A 26,978-nucleotide genomic window follows, 5' to 3' on the forward strand; every position below is an offset into this window, starting at 1 on the left:
ACTATCTCATGTGGTCCACAATGTGGTTTTGTAAGTTCCAGCCAGAATGGCGAAAGGAGAAGAAATCCAAGGCATAAAGATCAGAAAGGAAGGAACAAAACTGTCGTTCGGTTACATTTCAGTTAGCAACATAGAAACCCAGCTAAAATACACACATTATATGAATGATAAGTGCTAGAAAGACAGCCAACTATAGGATATATTGAGTTGGCCCAAGAGTTCATTTGCATTTTTACGGGAGTCTTTGACCTATCCAATATCTTATAGTGTCAATATACTTCCTACCATATCCTTTTATAACTTTAAAATTTTGCACCTTGGGTACACATTGCCAGACAAAACTCTTAGTTATTTTAAAGTTGTCCCTGATCTTTTAAAACTATATACAATATTCTGTTGGCATAAAACAATGTGCATATGTTTATATGCATTAAAAGTTGCTGAAAAGGCTGGTCATCAAAAATAAGGGTAATTTTCAATGTAGTACGGTTTGTTTGTAGTTTTTCCCCTTTTGTTGGTTTGAATTATCATGTACTATATTTATAATGAAAATTGAACCATGTTTACTATGAGAAAATGAGGAAATAAACTCCTCAAAATAGATATTTCCATAATCTCTACATACTTGGGCCAGAAATTTCTCATTTTAAAAACTCCCCTGCTGATTCTGATGATCACATTTGGAAACCACAGGGGTAGGAATTATCATCTAATTTGGGACCATCAGCTAAATTGCTGAAGCAAATGTATATTACCTTTGTCTAAAACCCAAATGTAAACCAAAACCAAGTGATTACCAGCCTACATTTCAGAATCTCACCATTATGTTGGGCTCATTAATTGACACAGTTGCCCTGTTAACCAGGCTTTAGCCAGCCCCTGACTTCCTTCCTGGCAGCCTCAGTCATTTCCTTCCAGAACTTCACTAACCACTTGCCTTATTGGGCATGTGTGGGGTCAGAGCATGGGCCGAAGGCCCTGACCTCTGAGGGACCCCGCTATACTTGGAAAGACTCAGGGAAATGGACAAAAGTATACACTGCAGTGGTTGCAGAAAAGTCCAAAGGGCAGTGAAAGCAGGAAATGATACCTGGTGATAAGGCAGTGGTTTTGTCATAGGGTAAGTAGCCCAGTTTCTGCCGTCATCCCATAGAACCAGGGACAAAGTACAGCAAAGATGGAAGGAACCCAGCAGATGGGGTGGCCAGGGACATTTGGCATCCGTGCTCCAGGGCAGTGCTCTTCACACAGAACTCCAGGCTCGCTGTTCACTGGGGCAGCTGCAACCAAGTACCACAGGGAGGCATGATAAACAGGAGACACACACTGTCTCAGTTTGGGGGCTAGTAGTCTGAGATCGATTGTTGGCAGTGTTGGTTTCTCGTGCAGGTGAGAAAGAACCTGTCCCATGCCTCTCTCCTGCTTCTGGTGTTTTGCTAGCAGTCTTCGGCTTGTAAGAGGCATCGTCTTGATCTCCACTTCGTGATCACACAGAATTCTCCCTGTGTGCATGTCTGTGTCCAGTCTTCCTCATGTTATAACTGCACCAGTCCTATAGGACTGGGGGCCCACCTGCTCCAGTACGACCTCATCTTAACTAATTACGTCTGCAACAGCCCAGTTTCCAAATAAGGTCACATTCTGAGGTCCTGGGGCTTAGGACTTCATCATATGGATTTGGGGGTGGGAGGGACCTAGTTCAACTCATAACACAGGCAAGTGGTGCTCTCTGGAATTTGGGCAGTCAGGATACTCTGGCTAGAGAAGAACGCTTCTTATTAGTTGACCAGCTTGATTTCTCAGAGCTCTGAAGTCACCGTGGGGGTGGAGCAGCGGGTTTTGGTGGGGGTTGCTGTAAGCCTCTAATGGTGGGTGGAGGTATGTTGGTTCACCTGTATTTATCTGTCACTACAGGTTATATTGAAGCTGCCATCATTCCAGCCGGAGCTCGAAGGATTCGTGTGGTGGAGGATAAACCTGGCCACAGTTTTCTGGGTAAAACGAAAATGTTTGACTCATAGTTTATGTTCTGAACGTTGATTTGGACGATCAAGCTGCGAATTTGGGTCAGCAAAATGCTGACACAGTGCTCTCAGACCATTGATTTTAACTCATATTTTAGGCATAGTGAGCAATCAGCATGTACCAAGCAGTTCTGTCGTATTTGGTTAAAGTGCAGCCAACCCCCAGGTGGATGAGGGGAGGGGGTGAAAAGGAACCACCAGCTTTGGACAGGAAGGCAGGTGATAGAAGATGAATGAAGGACGTTGTAAGGAATCGGGGTAGGCTGAGTCCCCCAAAGTAACTGCAGGAGTGCTCAGGCAGCCAGAGCCTGAGCAGCAAGGGTGCAGCACCCAACTTGTGGGAGCTCCTGTAGGCTGTGGGTGGCTCTCAGGACGACTCCTTATCTGGAAGAAGAATAACTGCTCTCAATCTAATGGAAGCCCAAAAGAACACTGGTTTCACTGAGTACTGTGTCCCCCAAATTCCCAGTGCCAACTGCATGGACGATTGCTCATCTTTCTGTAGAAGGATTAAGTTGCATTCCACGCTGGTCTTCATTGCCTTCGACAGAGCTGACAGAACTGTGCTTAAAGCCCAAGGATTGTTCTGTTTAGCTCCTTCTTAGCCACAGAAGATCCTCTGAGTGTGTCCTAAACTCAATTCTCAGACTCTCCATGAGTCCCCAAGAGGTCCACCTCGTGCTCAGATACCAGGGTTGCACTAGTGCTGAGCTGACACACAGCCATTCTGAATGATGCCTCACGCAGGGCCCGCCTCTGCCCTGAGTTCACGGGGATGCGGCGTGCTGTGCCCCCTGGCCCCCAGTCCTGCTCCCGCGTTCCTGTCTTGGGCTGGATTTCACATGGAGGTGGCTAACCTCCTGCCCAGGCACCCCTCTCAAGCATCCTCATGTTGTATCTCCCCATCTGTGTGGCAAGGTGCTGTTTGAGATTTTTTTTTTATGTAAGACATGATCTTTTTCTGGCTTCAAACTTAAGAATTAAGCTATTTTGGCTAAAATGAAGTTTACTCATGAAATGCTTTTATTTCAACCTTTATCACTGATTTTTAAAAACATGGCTTTGTCCACATTCCTTACTTTGTAGATAAAAGTATCTAAGTCTTTCTTTGAAATGGTCTCCAGTTGAAAAACCCAAAGTCTGATGAGATGGACGCAGACCAAACCTCTAGTAGGCAGGTGCGCAGAGAAGACCACCATCCTATAGAGGAATTGCGAACCACTTACAGACACCGAGATAGCCCTCTCACAGCTGACTTGGGAGTGGGCACAGGAGCTCCTGTTTCTAAGTGCCTACACCAGGCTCGTGGGCAAGCAGCCCCCAGGGGTCCCTACTGGGTCCCAGACAGCCCTGCCCCCTCCAACTCTCTCACCTGCCGCCCATCCATCCACGTCCTGGAAGCCATAATGGGCATTGCTCTTCCTGCTGCCAGCCTGGGACCTGCTGTTCCTCAGGTTGGCATCCACACTGGTCTCCATCAGCCCTGTGGTTTTTCCCACGCTGGCCTGGTCCAGCCTGGCACTCATCTCTGCAGCCATCCCAGCTGTTGCTTTACAAATAGAGTGATGCTCATAAATGCTTTCCAGAACAGGGCCTGCCCTGCTCTCCGCAACTCTTTCAAAGTGACAGCCTTTTTACCAAATTCTTGAAGAACACCAGCCCCTTCTTTCTGCCCATCTAAGGATAGTTGGTCGACTTTATCAGCATTTGTTTTGGGGCCCCATCACCCAGTGTCATGCCAAAAGTTAGCGTTTCCAACTGTTCCATTGGCCCTCCCCTACCTGGAGACGTTTCTGCTCCCCAGAAGCATTGGTCCTCTGTGGGAATCTGACATCACCTTTGACCTTTATCTTATTCAGAACTCATGATCCTGATATCTCAGGTGCTGGCACAATTCCAAGGTCAGTTTCCTGGTCCTTCCATAAAGCACCAGTAGGTGCCCTGCAAGTTCTTCAGCTTCCTGTCCTGCCGTTAAGACTTCCCAGCACCATTCCACCAGCCCCAGGTATCTGGTAAAGGTGGGAACATGATCCTTACATCTGCTTTTCTGTGTGATAGAATAGACAAAAGGTTGTCAGAATCCTTTAGATCCCTCGACATCTAATTCCTGTAGTGAACATGACTTTTCACGGGAACCTGTTAGGGCCAACAAGTAACCCCTAGAGGATGCCACCGGAGGGAGCCAGCTTTTTCATGGTGGTCCCTCTCTGCCCCTGATGCCAAGGGCCACACCTTCCAATAACAACACTGACACTGACATCGTGAGTCCCAGTCACTGAGCTCTGCTCTGCTTTGAAGACCTGACCGCTGATCTCCAAATACCAGAGTATTGCTGTACCCAATTCACTGAGGAGGAAACCAGGGCTCTGGGAGTTCAGCTGCTCATCCAAGCTTCTCTCCAGCTTGGCCTGCTGCAGCTCACGGAGGCGTCAGTCACAGCCAGAGATTGGATGGAGGCGATTTTTCACTGGAGAACGTGTTAAACCTGCCCATTGCTACTGCTTTGATGTGTGGGTTTCAGAGAAGCACATATCCATCTGAGGAGATAGGGTCAATGTCTCAGGACGAATTCTCAGCTCCCTAGAAGCACTGGACCTCCCTGGGAGGTTGGAGCCAGACTCTGACACCTTCTCTGCAAATCATAGTTCCAGTGTCCCAGGGCCTGGTGTGTACACAAGGGAAATCCGAAGGTGGTCCATGCTCGATATGTTTCTAAAGTCAGTTCAAACAAGCCTCGTTTCCACCCAGGGCTGGGTGCTTTGGATATCAACCCTGTGTAACTGAATTCCTCTCCCATTTGCGGGAGCAGTTCCTGAAGAATTCACCCCACCTACCTTCAACCCACGCTGCCTGGCTTTCTGCTCTAAACCACCTGGAACAGGAAATGCCTGTGCAGTTTGCATCCATAGCTCAGAGCAGAGCTGGCAGAACTCCGAGTGGAAATAAAAGGAGCTGACTCCACGCCAGGATGAGAAGTAGGTTGAATGTGGGTCAAGCCTTCCAGTGGAATCCAGGAGGCAGAGAGACAGGAAGGAGCCCGGCTTCTTCACAGTGCTGGGCGAGAGGTGGGCATGCGGACAAGGTCTGCCTGTGTCTGCCTCGGGGCAGTCCAGAGAGGAGCCCGGCCATCCCGGCAGGAATGCCCCCTCTCCGCTCCCCAGAAAGGCTCAGGATCTCCCGTGGTGCCCAGAAGTCCAGGGACATCGTGTCAGTGTCTGCAGAGAGACAGGAGGGCTGGATGGAAACGGACGGTCCGCACGTGACCTCACACTTCGGGCCGTTTTGAGGAGGTTTGGCTCTGCCGTGGTGGCAGGGGAAGGCGTGTACTCATCTTCATCCCGCGAAAGTCTCTTCAGCTGTTGAAAGGCTTCTAGTAGCTCCTGAGCAAAACACACAAAAACAAGTACTGTTGCATTTGGGGTAGAGTGTAAACATCCAACTTCTGACTGAGGCTGGACCAACAAGTGCAAATCTCCTCCCCAGTGAATCCGAACTTCTGACATTATGGATAGGATCACGTTGTTCTGGCATCCCCTTTGTTCTTTTTTTTTTTTTTTTTAATTTTAAAATCTTTAATTCTTACATGTGTTCCCAAACATGAACCCTCCTCCCCTCCCTCCCCATAACATCTCAGTGGGTCATCCCCATGCACCAACCCCAAGCAAGCTGTATCCTGCGTCAGACATGTACTGGTGATTCAATTCTTACATGATAGTATACATGATAGAATGCCATTCTCCCAAATCATCCCACCCTCTCCCTCTCCCTCTGAGTCCAAAAGTCCTTTATACACAGCTGTGTCTTTTTTCCTGTCTTGCATACAGGGTCGTCATTGCCATCTTTCTAAATTCCCCCCTTTGTTCTTAACTCCATTATTTCTCTGTCAGAGCAGAGCATTTGTGGGAAGCCTGGTGTGCTGCAGTCCATGGGGTCACGAAGAGTCAGATACCACTGAGCGACTGAGCAACAACATAACAGCCCCTGTCGGGTTTCTCAGCCTAAAAATTCTAATTTCAAATACAAATTCATCTCAAAATGCTTACAGATGAAGGGGGCCTGCAAATACCATTGATGCCAAGGACTGAGAGGAACAGGAATTTCTGGAGCCCAAAACTTGTTTAATTTTGGAGGGCTTCTTTGAGGAACAGAATGCATTTTGTAGCCTTGGAAAGGGTACCACAAGGGGCTCTGGAGCTTCAATTCCCCTGGGTCGTGCAAACCCTGCTCTGGGCAGCTCACTCTGGAGGCTGCTGCAGATGGGCCAGGAGTGACCTGCACACCTGTTCTCTGGGGCTGACGTGCCCCACAGGGTGGTTTTCTCATCAGACTCCACACTGAACCTGTCCACTGTCAGTGATGTTCAGATCTTGAGATTCGAGCAGACTTACTGAGGCTGCAGTCATATTCTTCTGAAAGGATGTCAGGTGCTAACGTCCAGTTTTAGCAGGAAGTTCAGAATTCCGGCATGGACCATAGCAGCCTGCAGATTTTGGATCCTGCTGCCTAAATGACTCACCCCAGAGTCAGCGGGCTTGCAGCAATCTTCATGATTCTTGGAACTGATGGCCTCCTACTTAGAATTCTGCCTCTGAGTTATCCTCCTGTGCAAAACACATGAAGGATTGTCATCATGAGCCCACTGTCCCGAGGAAGGGTTGCCGTGTTCGGATGAGGGGGTCAGTGGCAGTGGTGAAACTGGCTGCATGTTCTGCAAACTTGCAGCTGCCGTGCAGACGGCCACAGCAGAGCTTGGACAGGCAGAATTTCTTCTTTCTGGGGCCATGAGAGCCCGCCCCCCATACACACACCCCCTGAAGCTGTGACAGTGAGATTTTGCCAATTCAGCAGCCCAGGCCAGGACCTCCAAAGACCAGGCAGGTGCCTTCAGAAGTCGCAAGAATGCCCAGCAGCAGAGTGTGGATGGGAAGGCTGATGGTTTACGTCTCTTCCCAGCTCTGCATTCACAGAGCTCACGTGGCTCCTTGAAATCTGCCACGGGGCACGTTTACAGCTTGAGTAGTGACAAGCAGTGGCAGTCTAGGCTGCTTTCCCGCCCTGTCCCCAGCACTGTGCCGTCGGGTGTGTCCCTCCCCGTCCTGCTCCTTGCCTTTCTGGAATCGCCAGGGAGCCGCTGCCTGCCTCTCTCGCTTGCCCTCCGTCTTTCCTGGCTGCGTTCACCCTTCTATGACCTCCCCCGCCCAGCCTGCGGACCGGCTATGGAAACGTCTCCTCCCCTCACCCCTACCGCCCCACAGGACCCTGCCCTCGTGGTGAGAGGGTGGCACGTGCCCAGCGCCCTCAGGCTCTGTTCCTGGGGGGACCCACAGCAGGCGCCTCTGCCCACAGAAATGGGGCTTCCCCAGGCGGTCCCCACACTTCTGTGCGGCGTTTCTGTGGATGGGTTATAATTGGCTCCAGCTGTGCCCTCCTGCACTTTTTCCAGTTCTTCCTACTCTTGACCTCCCCGATGCTTGCCTTTTGGCACGAGGGTGGCGTGGTTTTCAGTTCATAATCCAATAAGTCCTGTTAAAGTGCCTTGGAAACAAGGCCAAGTAAGAAAGAGCCACCTCACCCCAAACAAGTACCGGACAAGGCAGGGTCCCAGATAGGGTTTAAGGCCCGGATGGAGTGTGCCTTTCTGAGTCTCAGAGGGTACTAAGCTGACTTCAGTAAGGATCCTAGGGTGACTTCTAGAAATCCATACTCTGCCCTGCTTCTATCATGGTTAATGTTTTTCAAAAACCAACCTCTAAATGTGACATGTGAAAGCTAAACCCAGTCCTCGGTTTCTGAGTATTGCCTTCAGGTACCACTGGGCCCAGGGGGATAAAATGGTGGGAAATGATGCCTGTATCCTGGCACTGCTGTCCTGCCTCAGTGCACTGTCATCTGAGGACCTCTTGCCACGTACTGGCAGACTCAGACTTAGATCGAGTCTCTGGGCAACTTTGGGAAAGAGAGCTGCTGCTTCCCAAGGTGAATGCAAGTGTTGCAATCAACTCTTCCTGTCCCGAGCTGAGTGGTGGACCCGCTTCTGGAGCTGAGGAGGAGTTTAGGGTCAGCCTCCCATTACTGGGAAAGAACACATCCCCAGAAGCTCCTTTGGGGGTTGTTACTTGCAGAAGGACAGAGAGATGTCAGGGAGAAACACACTCAGTTCAATTCAGTTCAGTCACTCAGTCATGTCCAACTCTTTGCGACCCCATGAACCGCAGCACACCAGGCCTCCCTTTCCATCACCAACTCCCGGAATCCACCCAAACCCATGTCCATTGAGTCAGTGATGCCATCCAACCATCTCATCCTCTGTCATCCCCTTCTCCTCCTGCCCTCAATCTTTCCTAGCATCAGGGTCTTTTCCAATGAGTCAGCTCTTCACATCAGGTGGCCAAAGTATTGGAGTTTCAGCTTCAACATCAGTCCTTCCAATGAACACCCAGGACTGATCTCCTTTAGGGTGGACTGGTTGGATCTCCTTGCAGTCCAAGGGACTCTCAAGAGTCTTCTCCAACCCCAGAGTTCAAAAGCCCTAAAGTGGAGCAAGGCCAGGCCCAGCTGGGGGCACTGAGTGCCGGAGTTGACTGGGGTGCAAGCACGGGCTGAGACGGGAGGGGCGGGCCACCCCAGTGTGCCCTGGTCTCTGTGAGGGAAAGGGGCTCTGGGGGTGGCCCCAGAGTGACAGTGGTCAGCAGCCAGCTTTACAGAGACTCACTCTGCTCATCTTGCTGATTCCAAGTTGCAGAGATTCTCAACCCGCTCGAGCGTCCCCTGCCCAGTGACAACGACAGTAAGCCTCCCCTCTCCTTCTCCGCCTCTGCAGCCCCTCTCTGCCACCTCCTCTTGCTTCTCCTCATGGGCAGGGTGCCTCCCCCCACCCCGAACTCTGCACAGAAACTGAGCTTAACAAGCAGCCAGGGAGCAAGTCCAAGCTGCCAGGCACTCCAACCGCCTCTGCTCCCTGCTTTTCCTGCCATCTCAGCTCCGGGCCTCCCCTCAAGAAGGCCTTCCCCAGCGGGCCCAGTCTCTGCCCACACACACGTGAGCCCTGGACTGGCCTCTGGCTCAGGTCTTCTGCAAGTGTCTCACGTTTATCTGTCTTCTCGCCCACCTTGCTTTCAAACCCTGAGCTACCAAGGGCAGGAGCTGTGTCTTCAGCACCAGCTACAAAGCCCTTGGAAAGAGGTAAAAGAACAATTGTTCAAACCTTCAGAGGAAGTGAAAGAGCAGCGAACACCCATGCACCTGTTGCTAGATACCCCAATAGCTAATATGGCCGAAAGTACTTGTAGGTTGGTAGTTCACTGGAAGCTGTGGAAAAGCACAAGCTTAGGTGTTTTTACAAGGATATGCAGAACATGAGGCATCACAGTGATCTGAGGTTGGAATGTGTTCTCTGGGAGAATATAACATTTGCATATTTCAGTGTCTGTCATAAAACTCTAGACGTGTGCTGTAACCTAACGAATGTGGGACCTTGGTCTGTTTAGGTACCGGTCTCCACGTGGCAATAGCTGTGTGACTTCAGGCAGGATACTGAACCTCCCTGTGCCCCCATTTCCTCATCTGTGAGAAAGAAGACAGTAATCCTTTACCTTAGAGCACTGTTGGGAAGGTCAAATGGGTAAAAACATACAGAGAAGCTAAACCAGAGAATGTGCCCCTTAAATGGGGACTTGCAGGTGGTGGCTGAGGAAGAGAAAAAGAAGCAGAAATTGTGAGTATCCCAACAGACTCGCTTCCTTCCAGTAGCCTGGAGATCCCAAGAGTGGGTAGAATTCTTTGAAGGGAAACATTGGGTTCTAAGTGGTGGAGTGTTCTGTTTTCAAAGCCGTTCCTGGAGTCCTGTAATCCGCAGCCACGCGCTGAGCAGCCACCCTCACTGAGTGTGGCCCCTCCTGGAAGCTGTCCTACTGGGAGGCAGCCCTACCCAGAGCCCTTGGTTTCTCCTGGTGGTTCCTGTAAATGCGGAGTGCTGAGCCTGCACCTCCCCCTTGGGGCAGGGGAGCCAGCCAGGACCACCGTGTCCTGCAGACCAGGAAGCAGATGGCAGCAGCCCCAGCTGCTTGTGGCCTGACCAAGATTGGACCCATCAGGTCCTAACCTGGGCCAGGGCTCATGGGCTCAGGCTTAACTGAAACTACTTGTGGGTTTCAACTCTCATTATCCAAAACTGGTATTATATGTGGGCATGTTGTTTCTGACCTTATAAGCAAAGAGTAGGGAACCTGATTTTATTGATTCTGGACTGAGCAGGGTTCAGGGGTGCTGGCAGAGAATGTGGCATTGGGCTTGGGGTGCACAGAGAATTTTATGTTTTGAGTGACATAAAGACTTGCTATTGACTATTTTCATTTACCACCTTCTCTTACATGTCAGAGTATGTTCTATAATCATTGTTTACTTTCCTGAATAACAAAGCAAAACAAACCAAGAAAGCCCAGAATTTCACTGTAGAATGCTCTCTCATGAGAACCACATGACTCTAAAGCCTAAGTGAGGGAAAAAAACAAAGAAATGACGGGTGAGCAGTGGGGTGATAATAAATACATGGCTTGTGTGGAAAACCAAGTCTTTGCTATGGCCAGTCAGCAGAATGTCAGTTCTGTGTCAGTTCCAACACACTGAGAGAGCAAAGTGTGAAACTGGCAGAGGCCATGAAGCTGAGGCTGGGTGCGCCCCTGTCACTCCCGAGGCATCCGCTGATTTACTGCCACGTCTGTCTGCAAGCAGCTCAGGGTGGGAGACTCCCGTCTTTATGGGCACTTGCTTCTTGAAGGAGCATCTGCTTCACTAATCTGGGGCTATCACATCCTTAAGGGACACTAGAGTTAGGCTGCCCTCTAAAAAGCCCCAGGTAGGTAAGAGTGAAATGAATGATGAATTTTGCTAAAGCTGCAAAACCTGTTTTGGAGACTTGGACATGTTGAAATAGAATCCATTCATCCGGCAGAAAACCCTCTACTCTGTAAGTCTAGTGAAATACGATAGGGCTGTGTGTGGCTGTCTGTGTCCTCTGGCACTGCTCCCCACACCCACTCCGTGTGAGCTGGTTCTGAGACACCAGCCCCTGCTCTGAGGTGCAGGAGTCGAGGCAGCTCGTGCTCAGGGACCTGGGGTCAGGAGCCGTTCTCTGCCCGTGAGCCAGTCTTCTGTTCTCAGAGAAAGCTCCCTTTCTCTCAGGGCAGGCCTCCCTCCTCTCCCCTGTGGAGGCGGAACAGGAGAGCTCTGACCCACCCCTCAAGACACACCTCAAGATTCCCTTCAAAGACGGGCTGACTCCCCCAATTCCGTGGTGTTCCATTTTCTTTCTAGCTCTCAAAGACTCCAGTAAGAGATCCATCAACAGTGACTGGAAGATAGAGCTCCCTGGAGAGTTCCAGATTGCAGGCACAACCGTCCGCTATGTTCGAAGGGGCCTGTGGGAGAAAATTTCTGCCAAGGGACCGACCAAAATGCCGCTGCATCTGATGGTAATTTGCTGTGCTTTTGTATTTGTCCTGAGTTGGTTGGGTCCAAGAGGTCTACCAGTTGACTTCTTCCCTGGGGCCCTACGGGAGGAGATACACTTGGTTCCTGGTGGTTTACCTGGCCACCTGCTGCTCCAGTCTCTCTCTTGGTTTTTTCCTTGTATAATCCTTTTTGCCACATGCTTCAAAATGCTGCCCTCTCAAAATTCTGCCTTGGCTCTTTACTGGCAGAACTCCCATCTTTTTCAAAAGGAACCACCTCCAGGATGGAAATGCTTAGTCATGTGGCTGCCAGGGAGACCCGGCATTATTAAGCAGACAGTCCCACTCAGAGTCTGTTTTCCTATCAGGTGGCTTAGATTTGCCCCACACTTTGTGTAATTACATCAGAAACTACCTTTTGAAAACAAACTGTTGACTCTGTTTCCAAACCGACACCACTCAGGTTTTCCAGACTCAGCTTGCAACTAGCCTTCAGGAATTGAGACAGAAACAAATTCTGCTGTACTATTTACTCCCCAGATGGTCTCAAGAAATCTGTGGAGTTGGGCCAGATCAGGGCACTCTGGTCTTACATGTTGTCTCAGGAAGGACCACGTGAAAACCACTGAAATGTTTGGTTATACTGCCTTTTAAGACTGTGAAAGATCTCCAGGGAAAAGAATGCCACCATTGCCTTCTCAGGGTTCAGGAGTTCTCGTGGCTAACTTTGGCTAGCTCATAATGACTGATTCCATGTCTCCTTCCAAAGAATGGGGATTGTGACAGCTTGTGTGTATGTAATCAAAGCACAGTTTGTCCTCCACGCCACCCAAAGTCTCTACTTGGAAGTTCTTATCATCCCCATTAATTTGTGGTCTCTGGCAGCCAGCATCTGTTTAAGATTAGGTGATACCCGAGAGATTCCCAGGCCACCTCTCAGTAAGAATCTCCTGAGGAGACGAGCTCTGAGAGTGAGCAGAGATGTCTCCCACGGTGGCCCTAAGCCTGTTACAGTTTCCAGTAAGAGCAAAGGGAGCTAGTTCCCATGGCTGACATAATGCAACAATCCACACCCTAAAGCTACTGCAGATATACATTGGAAAGTTGATTTCTGGGGCCTGAGAACCTGTGTACACTTATGCGTTCAGTCGTGTCTGACTCTTGCGGCTCCGTGGACTGTAGCCCACCAGGCTCCTCTGTCCATGGGATTCTCCAGGCAAGAGTACTGGAGTGGGTTGCCGTTTCCTCCTCCAGGGGATCTTCCTGACCCAGGGATTGAATCCACATCTGCTGTGTCTCTTGCATTGCAGGCAGATTCTTTACCGGCTGAGCCATTGGGAAAGCCTGTACCTAAGCCATTTCTCTGTGATTAGATTGTTTCCTAATCTAAGTCACTGGAACAAATCCTCCTGTCCTGAGTTAAAAGCAGGCATTCAGAGGGACTAAAAGAGGAAGTGAAAGACAAGATAAAACCCAAGATAGCAGTATCACCTGTTAGCACATGAGTTGCTTTTCTAGCAAACACCAAGATGGGTCTATTTCCCTTCTTTCCCAAAAGCTTGCATAAACTGTGAGTGAATTGTCAGCCCATTAAAGCAAATGCACAGCCTGGATTCATTCAGACCATGATAAACAAAACTCAGGGAATGCAACAACTGCCACAACTGAAGTTCCTGCCTTCTTGAACATTAATCACTTATCTTTCTTGAAATATGATTGCTAGTTACTTCCAGTTTCTAAACCTGGAAATGAGAGGAGCCTGTCTTCCTCTGAAGGGAAATCCATTGTCCCCTAACTGAGGTGTGCTCATTGCTTGTGAGGTCAGGAGTGCCCATAGAGCCATGGGGACCTGCATTTGAAACCAATTACGTACATGCACACACAAATTATACGTGGCTACAAAATTGCATGAAATTGGTTTCATATGGATTCTCAATTCACCAGTCTTATTCCCATACTGAGATAATAAAGATCTCTTTTAAAGAGGTTTTTTTTTTTTTTTTTTTTTTTTAACTGGAGGCATTTTTCCAAATGTATTACTGCAAGTCTATTTCTTGGAGAAGTGGATGTTTATTCAGTTTGGGCTGCTCTTAGCACCCCACCCCCACTCTGCAACTCCAGGAGGGCTGGGAGATGCTTGGGCAGGAGAGCGACTCCTGTCGTCTGGCACACAGTCTGCCTGGCCTCCCTCAGGTCAGATGGAGCACCTTCTGCCTCCAGCTCCCGCTGACTGGCTGTCCCAGAACTACAGCCTGGAAGTGAAGTTGCTGGCTGCTTAGACCCAGGAGTGCCACCCGGTTCCAAGCCTGGGCTGAAGATGTACCACCAACAACCAGGCCATTTGAAGCTCCCACAAGAGAGCTTCTTTTCCTCCATTAAGTACACATAGAAAAATAACGCCCATAGGCCACCTCTGTGCTTACAAGGCTTGTCAAATGCATTACCAAACTAAGAGAAGGCCCCTCCACCTGCCCACTTGCCAGGGTTTCAGACCCCAGGGTCCCCAAGCTGCAGGATCATGGCTCCCCCATACCTCACTGCCAGCTTTAAGCCCTGTGCCAGGCCTGTGCCACCCTGTGGGCATTGTCGTGATCCTAGCTCCCATGGTACAGGAAGGCTCCTGCATACTTGACGGGCATCCGCAAGGTTCCCTTGTAGCAGCTCTGTGTAACCTGGAGCCTGCCGTGCACATGGCAGTGACTGGTGCTCAGGGAGTGAAGAGTGGCATTCATTTTCAAAGGAGTCACCCTACTTGTTCAGATGCCTGTTTAGAAAAATCAGTATATTTGTGTCTCTCTCACCCACAAGGGCAGTTTCGTGGGTGATTACATGGAGCAGGTAAAGTGTAGTTAGAGCACTCAGACTGGCTTATCCCCAAATCCCTCATCTAAACCAGTCCTCTCTCCAGTGGAAAAGAGTAGAGCTCCCTGCCAATGGTTTACATATGTTCCCACCCCTGAGTTGAGCATCTGTGGAAACCAAACCTGAAATACAGGAGTGCCCCTGGAATGAACCTGTTTTGAAACCCCCAAAAGAATGGGCTATCCCTGGTGGGAAGACAGCCACAACACGGGTTGGCTTGCAAATTCAGCAATCCTGTGGGCTTTTGCTCTATTTCAAAGTGGCCTTTTATTTTGCTGCTGATGCAGGTGTTGTTATTTCATGACCAAAATTACGGAATTCATTATGAATACACCATTCCTGTAAACTACACCACTGAAAATCAAAGTGAACCAGAAAAACCCCAGGACTCCTTGTTCATCTGGACCCACAGCGGCTGGGAAGGGTGCAGTGTGCAGTGTGGCGGAGGTGAGCAGCAGGGTTGTGGGCTCACTGGGTGTGGGGTTTTACCAAACAGAGGAGAAGTGAGTTCAGGGCACTCTGTGGCGGGTGCACATTGCCTGGGAAAGTCTGGCCACATAAGTAACGTATTTCTTTGGAATGTAACTGCATCCTGCTGCAAATTTCTCTGGTCAGGGTCTTCTTCCAGACTCCTCCAGACTGAAGTTGCGTCCACATGGCTGCTTTGCCTACAGCCTTTGCTGCTGATCGGAGTGGAGGTTTGACTAATGTGTAGCTGTGTCACAAGTGTGACAGGTGACCCTGGCAGTGCACAGAACAGACTTTCATCTGTTATGCTTGGTAAAAGGGCACTGGAAGATGTTTCTGACCTTCAAATACCCTTTCCTTTTTGCCACAGTCACCAGTGGAAAAACGTGGAAACCAGTGGAATCAACAGTAATATAATGGAAAGAAAAGTCCTCCAACTCCAGTGAAACACTCTTGGCCTGGGTTCTGGCTTCATGATTTGCCTCCATTTATTAGCAGATGATGTATTCTCTCTGTACCTAAATTTCCTCACCTCCAAAATAGGATGATCAGCCCTCATGCCCACTGCAGGAGGAAACTCAAATACCGTGAACATCAATATGAACAAAGAACATCACAGTCGTCACTGTGTTGTTTAGGAGGAGTGAAGGGAAGCATTCTGAATTCTTAGCCAACAGCACCCTGACAGGACACAGAGCAGGGTCATGGGATGGAGGCAAGTCAGGTAAATGTTGATGGACAGAGTTAGGACAGAGGTTGACCTGGACCCTGGAATGCCAACCCAGAGGGTGGGCTGGCAGGTAAGACGTGGGCATGGCACTGGTCCTGCAGGGCTGATGGCACCAAACTTCCCCCAGGCCAACTTGCTGCAAACTCAGCATGGCCCCAGTACAAGAGTTGGCAGGCTTCACTGGCTGGGGGTAAGGGGTGTCGTTCTGCTGCTGCCACTATCACAACCTTTTATGGCACCAATGACTCCCAGCTGCCTGACCTGCAACCTAATCCAAAATCTGGCTTGAGGCATCTCTGTGCTTTCTATGCTCACTCAAGTTCAGGGCTGTACCATGACAAATTCCCCAGAAGACAGACTGATTGAGGAGCGTGGGATCCATATAGTTGTGCTTGCTGCTGCTGCTGCTAAGTCGCTTCAGTCGTGTCTGACCCTGTGGGACCCCATAGACGGCAGCCCACCAGGCTTCCCCATCCCTGGGATTCTCCAGGCAAGAACACTGGAGTGGGTTGCAATTTCCTTCTCCAATGCATTAAAGTGAAAAGTGAAAGTGAAGGCTGTCAGCCGTGTCCAACTCTTTGCGACCCCATGGACTGCAGCCCACCAGGCTCCTCCATCCATGGGATTTTCCAGGCAAGAGCACTGGAGTGGGGTGCCATTGCCTTCTCCTAGTTGTGCTTGACTTTCTGTTGGTCTTTTAGTATAATATAGCTAACATAAAGTATTAACCCCTACCAGGTTCTGTTCTAAGCACTTTATATATCAATTCATTTTAACCATCTCTAAAGGATCCTGAGGCATACGGAAGTTCAGTGAGCCAGCCCAGTGGAGTAAACCAATGCACAGAAACATGATGGCTAAGTATCAATCCTGTGCTCACTCTGCTAGCTAATAAACCAGGTGTGAACCCAGATAGCCTGGCTCCAGAGGCTTCCCTTCTAGCTCCCAATCATTCATCCCCACTCCTAACTAAGTCATGGCCAAGCAGTGTGCAGGGTGCTTGGGAAACACCCAAAAGAATGAATGTGTAGTCAGCTGGGGTTTGTGAGGCTTCCCAGGAGCAGGTGATGCTCGGGCATGAGCGGCAGTTGATAGAAAAATTTTCAGGTTGGTCTTTGTCCTTCAGACAAGCCTTCCTGTTTCTCGATTCTCTCCAGAAAGCAGGAATTCTGTAATAAGTAACTGTCATCTCTGGTGAGGGCTGTTGTACAGTTGTTTAATCAAGCCCAGATCTCCATAGACTTCAAACGAACAGATACAGAGACTGGTAAGCTTTGTAAGAAATCAGAGACCCAAATCAGAACTTTGGCCCCAATGAGCCCCAAGGTGTCCAAGAACACAGCTGATCTGAAGCGTCGCTTCTCTCTGATCCTGCTCTAGGGTCGTTCTCCTGCCCCTGCTACCCCTGCCCTGTCTCACACACCCTCATCCCTAAGATTATGATCCCTCTCTGACAACACACAGGCATTAGAAGAGTCAGTTTAATTGATGAACTGATCACAAGATGCCCCTGAACCTTCCTCCACATGGTGAATAAGTGGCCTTTCCAGGCATGCGTTCTGTGGCCTCTCAGTTCTGTGCACTTTGGTTTCCAGGGGAACGCAGAAGCATCGTGTCCTGCACACGGATTGTTAACAAGACCACAACTCTAGTGAACGACAGTGACTGCCCTCAGGCCAGCCGCCCGGAGCCCCAGGTTCGAAGGTGCAACTTGCACCCCTGCCAGTCACGGTAAGGAGCTGTGTTCTCAAGCTTGGATCCTTCAGGGGCAGAGCAGCAGCACCCATGAACAGGGTATGGTGATGCACAATTAATACCAGTCTTACTCTGTGTTCCATTGTTGATGCTGAGTGATTTTTGATTGTTCAAAATACTCAATTTCTGGCTACTAAGCCATAACTTTGATAGCAGTATACAGTCCTCACTGGAAGGCGTCTCATAGGGGACCATTAAGAACATCTCATGAATAAAGAAATAGCCATCTCCACACACTTTCTCCTGGCACATGTCACCTCCTCCAAGTTACTCTGTCTTGGAGAAAAAGGAACTCAGAGTGTGAGTACCTGTGAGTAGGTGTTAGTGATTCTGATTGGTTAGTGTTAGTGATTGATCTGATTTAGTGGCTGAAATTAACATCAGTAAGTTGTTATTGTTTGGGATCCATCAGAAGTTCTGTTTCCAACCCTAGCTTTCACGCACATGTGCTCCAAAGTGCATTCTCTTGGGTTGTTAACTGAGATGAATTGTGTGGAATGTGTTCATCAGTTAAGCCTCCTTATTTCCCTCTTAGTGGGACTTTGCATCTGATTCTGTTGTATCATGTAATATCATGCCTGGCCTCCCGTTCTGCCCAGCGTTGAAGTATGTGGCTTTTGTTTTGTGGTTCTATGCATCAGGTTAAGGCATGTATAGCTTTTGTAAAGAGGCTGGACTTTTTATTTATTTATTTATTTTTTATTGAAGGATAATTGCTTTAAGGCATATACCCTGAGGAAAGCAAAATTCAAAGAGGCTGGACTTTTAACCTGGCAGTGTTTTGGGTTTCTTAAGCTCAATTTTTACCACTCACCTGGTGAAAAGTATCACAAAGCATTTGGTTTTGTTTCTGACCCTCTTTTCTTTGTCAAACTGATAAAATGTGCGTGAATAAGAGAGGGAAGCCAGAAGGGGAAGCAAGGTGAGATGTGGTTTTATGTGGTCCTTGGAAAATTAAGAATGAAATTTTCTACCCTAATGGTGAAGGGCATGAGAAACAGCTCACTTCTAGAAGTCTTGAGAATTTGGGTGTGAACAGCCATCCTGCAAACCTGTCAGTCGATTGATCGGTTTATCAGTCAATCAGTCATACACACATAGGGCTGAAGAAAGAAGGACTTGCCACTGTAAAGACGTAGGTATCAGAGAGGCCACGGCTTCTTTTCCTGAAGGTAGAGATAGCTGGCTCTTGTGATATGATTAGAAAGGAGAGTAAGTGACTCTAGAAGAGACATTAGCATAGGTTCAAAGGGATAATTGAGCAAGAATGATCCTAGGGACCCACTCAAGAATCATATTCTACAGTCATTTATGTTTTCATGCTATTTTAGTATCAAAATCTTTTTAAATTATGCACAGAAACGAAACACATGAAACATGAAATCAGAGTTGGTCTGAGTGGCTTGAGATGCGTATATAATTGGGAAGAGTGGTTCAGTGCACTTAGCCTTGCCCTCATCTCAGCTGGCCCACAGCACCTCTGTGAAATACCAAGGGGTAAAGTTTAAAAACTATCAGTCAAGGTTTCTCTTTCCCATCATGATGGAAGAGCTTATATTGGACAAACCCTCAGCATTCTCCTAGAATGAAATTCTAGAGCTGTGCTGATCAGTGCTTCCTTCCCTGGTGGCTCAGCAGTAAAGAACCTGCCTCCAAAGAAAGTTTGATCCCTGAGTTAGGAAGATCCCCTGGAGGAGGAAATGGCCACCCCCTCCAGTATTCTTACCAGGAAAGTCCCATGGACAGGAGAGACTGGTGGGCTACAGTCCATGGGGTCACAAAGAGTCAGACACTACTGAGCATGCATGCACGCATGCACGCTGATTGATTGACATGGTAGCCACTAGCTAGTCCAAATCAAGATGTGTTATAAATGCAAAATACACACCTGACTTCAAAGAATTCGTCTGGAAAGAAATTATAAAATATCTTATTAATTTTTAATATTTATTACATGTTAAAATAATTACATTTTGAATGTGTATGTATGCAGTCGCTCAGTCATGTCCAACTCTTTGCAACCCCATAGACTGTAGCCCACCAGGCTTCTCTGTCCATGGGATTTTCCAGGCAAGAATACTGGAGTGGGTTGCCATCCCCTCAGCTCCAGGATATCTTCCCTACTCAAAGATCAAACCCATGTCTCCTGTGTCTCCTGCATTTGGGGAAGATTCTTTTCCTACTGAACCATCAGGGAAGCCTGTTGTATTTTGAAGACATTGGATCAAAATTCAATATATTAAAGTCACATATTTCTTTACTTTTTTAATGTGGATAATAGAAAATTAAAATTATGTGTGTGGCTCATTTTTTTTTTTTTTGTATTGGACAGCACTGCTATAATTAACATAACAAAATACAATCCAAAATTACTAGACTTACAAAGAAACAGAAAAATGTGATCCATACTCATGAGAGAAGGCAATTAATAGAAATTGACTCCAAGATGACATATATAGGGATTAGCAGACAAGAATTTCAAAGCAGCTATTGTATTTTTTACATATGCATGTAACATTGAGCTTGTGTGTGTGGCTCCAGAATGCCCACAGAGCTTAGGCCTGCAGTCTTGCTGTGTTTGAACACAATTCAAGTCGAACACACTTTAGATTAAAAGTAACCTCACACCGGGTTGCTGGGAAAGATTAAAGGCAAACAGAGAAGGATAGAGCGGAGGATGAGGTGGTTAGGTCGCATCACCAACTCAGTTCAGTTCAGTCGCTCAGTCGTGTCCAGTCCATGCCCAGTTCTAACTGTTGCTTCCTGACCTGCATACAGGTTTCTCAAGAGGCAGGTCAGGTGGTCTGGTGTTGCCATCTCTTTCAGAATTTTCCACAGATTACTGTGATCCACACAGTCAAAGGCGTTGGCATAGTCCACAATGCAGAAGTAGATGTTTTTCTGGAACTCTCTTGCTTTTTTGATGATCCAGTGGATGTTGGCAATCTGACCTCTGGTTCCTCTGCTTTTTCTAAAATCAGTTTGAACACTGACTCAATGGACGTGAATTTGAGCAAACTCCAAGAGGTAGTGGAGGACAGAGGAGCCTGGTGTGCTACAGTCCATGGGTTCACAAAGAGTTGGACACAATGACTAAACAACAGCAACTTCAGAAAGAAAGAAAAGAAAGTCAAGCTGCTCAGTCTTGTCTGACTCTTTGCGACCCCGTGAACTGTAGCCTACCAGGCTCCTCCATCCATGGGATTTTCTAGGCAAGAGTACTGGAGTGGGGTGCCATTTCCTTCTCCAATCTTAGTGTCTCTTTAGAACAGGGTCAGAAAACTTTTTCTGTGAAAGGCTAGGGAGTAAATATTTTTGTTTTGTAGGCCGTGTATGATTTCTGCTGTCTGTTTTTTGTCTTGTTTTATAACCCTGTTAAACGTAAGAACCATTGTTAGCTCCTGGGCTGTACAATCTGCAGGCCAGCCTTGGCCCATGAATGACAGTTTGCCTGAAGTTATTGCCTATTCTTGTTTTTGCCCACTGAGATGATGGGATCACAGCCTCAGCTCTTCAGGCACCACCTCAGGGAATGTATTCTCTTATCATACAAGGGAGGGCACCTTGTTATACTGAGTTACTTTTCATTGCCCAGTTATTCAGTATGTGTGTTCACGAGCTTCAGTCAGTGTCCAACTCTCTGCGATCCTATGGCCTTGCAGCCCACCAGGCTTTTCTGTCCGTGGGATTTCCCAGGCAAGAATACTGGAGTGAGTTGCAGTGTCCTTCTCAGGGGATATTCCCAACCCAGGGATCAAACCCACGGGATATTCCCAACTCAGGGATCAAACCCACGGGATATTCCCAACCCAGGGATCAAACCCACGGGATATTCCCAACCCAGGGATCAGACCCAATGTGTTTCCTGCACTGGTTCTTTACCACTGAGTCATCAGGGAAGCCAGTACTCTCTTTATAACCATCCAGCAAGCCCCTCAGCACACAGTACAGAGTCAGTGATTTCATTTATTCAATATATGTTTATTGAATAAATTCACTTGACTTTGCTCTTGGTAACAATGTATATAGAAGTGAAAGACAGGCAAAGTCTTTCCTGTCAGCCAAACAGCAACAACAAACTTGATCAACATTAGGTTTCTCCTTCCCACCACTCTCCTTTTGGTCCCACCCCCTTTCATTCCCTTTCCAACTCTGTGAAGTCATATACACCAGACTGGAAGAATGAATTGAATTTGCAAAAACAGAGTAGGAAATAAAATTGATAAAAGAGAAGACAGCACCTGGAATTTGCCTCAGAGCCTAGAAAAGGAATCCCCGGATGCCTATCCTGCTGCCGCTGCTGCTAAGTCGCTTCAGTCGTGTCCGACTCTGTGCGACCCCATAGACGGCAGCCCACCAGGCTCCGCCGTGCCAGACTGCTTGTATTTGTTGGTTTGCTTGTTTGCTTGTTTTGAACCATCTGACTTCATACTGTTTCTTAAAGTGGACACTTGAAAGTGAAGTATCATGACTCATCACAGGGTGTTTATTGTTTGGCTAAAGAAATGTGTGATCTGATAGATTTTAAAACTCTTGCAAATGCTACTTTTATTTATTTATATACACACACATGCACAATATACGTATATATGTGTATATGTATTATGTACAGATATTTTGTATATAAACAAACATTTAGACAGTAGAACTTGAATTATTGCATGGCATGCTCTAGCTGTCATGAATCTTTCTTAAAAGTATAGAGTAATATGGATTCAGGCTAGTAAGTGAAGAGAAGTGAGGATCTTAGAAAATGAGTGCCAGACTGAGAGAGATATAATCATAAATGAAAACTGAACTTAGGTCAGGGGGTGGGGTTTGGAGAAGTGTGCGGTCTGGAAAAAACAGGTGCTTCAGGGGGTTGGGAGTAAGCACGATTGGAAGTCAGAGCCTTGGTTTTAAGAAGAACCCAGAACCCAATGGTGTAAACGTTATTTAAAAAGCCAAAATGTAGTGTGCTGTTGAATCTGGCAAGATGAAAGAGTCTTTCGGTATTATTGTTACTCTTTGACCTTTAAAACAACAGAGATGGTTGTCTTTTTCCCTTGTTTTTTTTTTTTTTTAATTTCCCCTGATCCCCCTTTAATTTTCTTTAACCTTTTTTTTTTTTCCACTGAGTTCCCGACAGTTTCCTTTACCTTCCCAACTCACACCATTAACACCTCTTTATTCTAATCCTGCCCCTCGCTCTGTGGATCCTTCTCCCAAACCCTGCCATAACCATGTGGAGTCTAAATCTGACATGCAGGGCAGACAGCCTCTCTCCAGTATCTTGTACAGCAGCACAAACACATCAGCAAACCTGGACCTGACATTGGCAGGAGAGGCAGAAATCACAGATCAGCTCAGCTGTTGTGACTGTGGCCAGCAGCCTTCACCTTGCCGACCACAGTCTGCAGGGAAGAGGCCCCGCCGTCATCTGGCATTCAGTGAGCAGCCCAAGCGGCCCTGTGTGCCAACTCCTTAAGACCCAGTTCCAGGTAGTCCTGGAGCAAGGGGGGGCCTATGACAGCAAGATGTGCTCAGTCTGGAACACTTAGCCCATGTGTGACCGGATTTAATATTTTTGCAGTCTTTTAGAGCTTATTGGCTACTTGAAAAGGCCATTCTGAGCTATTGGATATTTCCCTATAGTATTTATGATTTGAATTTCTTCCCAGGCAGTACAGACTGTACTGTACATTGAATTAGGGTGATTCAAGAAAGAATATTCAATATCTTACTGGCAACAGAATTGAATTGAATAGTTGTCTGCAAGGAAATGTATTTGGATTTTAAATTTGTCCTCTTTGCTCAATTATTTTATCCAGTTTGCCTCATTTTAGGTTAAAACTGAATGTAATTCCTCATGTTTTTATGAAAGCATGGTCTGTGTGTGTATGTGATCCTGATTTAAGAATGAAGCCTGTAACATGTGGCCCTAAGGTACTGCCAGTATCTGAAAAGATACCATTGTTTAATCCATTTCTAGCTAGTCTAAAACTTAAAGCTTTTTTTGCTTTTCTGCTTTCCTCTAAAATAAAATACGTAAGTCTAATAGTCACTCCTCTGTTCACTGTGCCTTGAATGTAGGAGAGTGGAGGAGGCCGCCTGGGGCACTGCCATGTGGCCAAACAGGAGCCCGCTACTGGGGAGAGCTCTCAGATAGGGTGGGCGGGGCCTGCAGGCAGCAGTAAGAACCTTGGAATCACTGGAGTGCTGCTCCTGTCTTTCAGGCTCAGCCACTGTCCAGACACTTGAACAGGTGGTTAGAGGCTTGGAATGAGGGGTGCCCCACAGTCCCTGTCAAATAAAGGAAAAGTGCCTGAGGGGGGAAAATGGAGAATAGCATCAGTGATCCATTATATGCCTATTCAGCAGTATGTGAATGGTGAGGAAAAGTTTAGTTGAAAGAATTCCAAAACTTCTTTCTGACACTACCCAAATTCTAGAACCTCAGTTCAGTTCAGTTCAGTTCAGTTCAGTCATGTCTGACTCTTTGCAACCCATGAACTGCCGCACGCCAGGCCTCCCTGTCCATCAACTCTTGGAGTCTACCAAACCCATGTCCATTGCGTCAGTGATGCCATCCAACCATCTCATCCTCTGTTGTCCCCCTTCTCCTCCTGCCCTCAATCTTTCCCAGCATCAGGGTCTTTTCAAATGAGTCAGCTCTTCACATCAGGTGGCCAAAGTATCTAGAACCTCACTTGTGTTTAAATTAAATAGTATTGTTTCGAAGCTTTTACTTATTTGTCTAAAGTAGGAAACCTTGGAGAAAGAAAGGATTCCAAAGTCTTGTCTTAAAGCTTCTGTTTTCTTCCTTTCTTCCAAACTTAAACTCTTTGACCATTTGAATATCCCTCCCTTTGATCATCAGAGGACAAGAGACTTCCCAGATACCAGTTTCACAGGTAACCAAATTCTGTTGACTAATGCTTTCCATGTGGTCCTGGGGCCTTTGAGGAGGGCCTTCACTTTCCTGAGTTATTAAGTACTCAATATCTGCATCTGATTTTTATGTCACAATTACAGGAAAAAAATACAATTAGAATTCAACAACAGAAAGAAATTTTGGAAAGTCATAAATGCATAGAAATTAAACAAAACGCTTTCTAAATAACCAGTGAGTGAAAGGGAAATCATAGAAAATTTAGAAAATACTTTCAGATGAATGTAAAGGAAATCACACCATACCAAAATTTAGGGAATGCAATGGAAGCAAGCTTTAGGGAGAAACGTATAGCAGTAAACACTATATTTAAAAAGAAGAGGAATCCCAGACAGTACAGTGATTAGGACCCCATGCTTCCACTGCAGGGAACACAGGTTTGATCCCTGGTCAGGGATGTAAAATCCCTCATGCCTCAAGGCAGGCCTTGCAGAAATAAAATAGATCTGTAAAGGAATGCCATGAACAATTGTATGCCAGTAAGCTGTACGTCAATAAATTAGATAATGAACATGAAATAGGCAAACTGCTAGAAAGATGCAAGCTAGCCAAACTGAATAAAGAATAGAAAGAATAGACCTATAATAAACAAAGAGATTAAACTACTGATCAAAACACTTTCTACAAAGAGAAGTCCAGGACTGCAAGTCTTCACTTATGAATTCTACCAAATATTTAAAGCAGAGTTAACACCAACCCTTCACAAACTCTTCCCAAAAGATGAATTAGTAGGGAACACATTCCAGTGCATTCTATGAGGGTAGTAAAACCCTGATACTGAAACCACACAAAGACATCACAAGGAAAAAGAATACTATAAACCAAATAGTACCAAGCAAACTGAATCCAGCAACATAATAAAAGGATGGTATACACCATGACCAATAGGACTTATCCCAGGAATATAAGGTTGGTATATCATCTGAAAATTAATTAATGTAATATACTTTATCAATAAATTGTTTTTTAAACAAAGTGATCATTTCTGTAGATGCGAAAACAGACTTTGACAAAATACATGACTGTTTCATGATTAAAAAAAAAAAAAAAACCACTGAACAAACTAGGATTGAAAGAGAATTTCCTAAGCCTGGTATCTACAAAATGTTCTGTATCTACAAAAACCCACAGCTAACGTCATACTTTATGATGAAAGACTGAATGCTTTACCCCTAAGATCAAGAATAAGGTGCAAATGGAATATTACTCAGCCACAAAAAAAGGAATGAAGATGGGTCATTTGTAGTGATGTGGATGAACCTAGAGTCTGTCATACAATGTGAAGTCAGATAAAGAAAAAACAAATATTGTATATTAATGCATATATGTCAAATCTGGGGAAATGGTACTGATAAACCTACCTGCCAGGCAGGAATAGGGATGCAGACACAGAAAATGGACATGTAGACACAGCAGAGGGAGGGGAGGATGGGGCAAACTGAGAAAGTAGCACTGACGTAGATGCACTACCGTGTGTGAAATAGAGAGCTAGTGGGAAGCTGCTGGATAGCGCAGGGAGCTCAGCTCTGTGTGCTGTGATGATGGAGAGGGGTGGGATGGGGTGGGTGGGAAGAAGGCTCAAGAAGGAAGGAATATATGTATACATACAGTTGATTCACTTTGTTGCACAGTGGAAACTAACAACACTGCAAAGCAATTATGTTGTTGTTGAGTTGTTAGGTGTTAGTCACTCAGTCATGTCTGACTCTTTGCAATCCCATGGACTGTAGCCCAGCAGGCTCCTCTGTCCATGGAATTTTCCAGGCAAGAATACCAGAGTGGATTGCCATTCCCTTCTCCAGGGGATCTTCCTGACCCAGGGATCAAACCCGGGTCTTCTGCATTGTAGGCAGACACTTTACTGGCTGAGCCACTGGGGAGTTGAGTTGTTAAGTCATGTCCAAATCTTTTGTGACCCTGTGGACTGTAACCCACCAGCCTCCTCTATACATGGGATTCTCCAGGCAAGAATACTGGAATGGGTTGCCATTTCCTTCTCCAGGTGATTTTCCTGACCCAGGGATCAGACTCACATCTCCTTCATTGACGGGTGGATTCTTTACCACTGAGCCACCAGTGGGAAGCCCACTGAAATTATGCTCCATTTTCTCTTAAAAGGATATTGATGATATGTAGCTAAAAAATAAAAAGAATAAGATCGAACGTCTGTTCTTGCCCCTGCAGGGCCCATGGAAAGTTTAGAGGGAGGCAGTTCCCTGTGGTTGTGCAGAAAGAGAAGTGCCGGTTACATAGACACACATGGGACTTATATGTCAGTCCCTCACTGACACACTTTTGATGTGTCACTGTGCTCTGTGAATCACTATGAGAATTGTGCTGTTTCCCCAGGAGGACTTTGATCTTGAAAACCACCCTTCCTAGAGCTTCTAGAGGCAGGTGCTCCAGCAGGAGACTCAAGGTACCCCTACCCAACAAGATGGACTGCTCAGGGTGCCATGTGTCTGCACCTGAAGAGTATACTCCATCGACCTCTTCCTACCTGCTTCACTCAGGATGTGGCTGAAAAAGGAATTCCTGCTCCACCAGCCTCCCAAAATGAATGAGGCCATCAACTTCTAAATCTCACTGGACATTGTCTTTGGGAAAGCAAAGTGTTGGACTCAAGAACATCAAGGTTTTTGATCCCAGGCAACAGGAATTGAATCTAAAACTATACCAAAAAGACAAGCATATATAAATAGGATGTGGAAGAGCTCCCCAAATTGAAGCAATGGTGAAAAGCATTTTGGAGAGGGATT

At 46.9% G+C, this 26,978-nt stretch overlaps 1 protein-coding gene across 1 annotated transcript in view; it reads left to right on the forward strand.

The window, feature by feature from the left end:
* The window catches only part of ADAMTS17 (ADAM metallopeptidase with thrombospondin type 1 motif 17), a 390,285-nt gene that overhangs the window by 303,345 nt on the left and 59,962 nt on the right, over window positions 1–26,978 (forward strand). The window contains exons 16-19 of the mRNA XM_068991384.1: window positions 1,915–1,995; window positions 11,337–11,494; window positions 14,623–14,782; window positions 17,129–17,264. Coding sequence (XP_068847485.1) covers window positions 1,915–1,995; window positions 11,337–11,494; window positions 14,623–14,782; window positions 17,129–17,264 — 535 coding nt within the window. The remainder of the gene's footprint in view (window positions 1–1,914; window positions 1,996–11,336; window positions 11,495–14,622; window positions 14,783–17,128; window positions 17,265–26,978) is intronic.

This window comes from Capricornis sumatraensis, chromosome 19, assembly GCF_032405125.1.
Source record: "Capricornis sumatraensis isolate serow.1 chromosome 19, serow.2, whole genome shotgun sequence".
In the NCBI taxonomy this organism is placed as follows: Eukaryota; Metazoa; Chordata; class Mammalia; order Artiodactyla; family Bovidae; genus Capricornis; species Capricornis sumatraensis.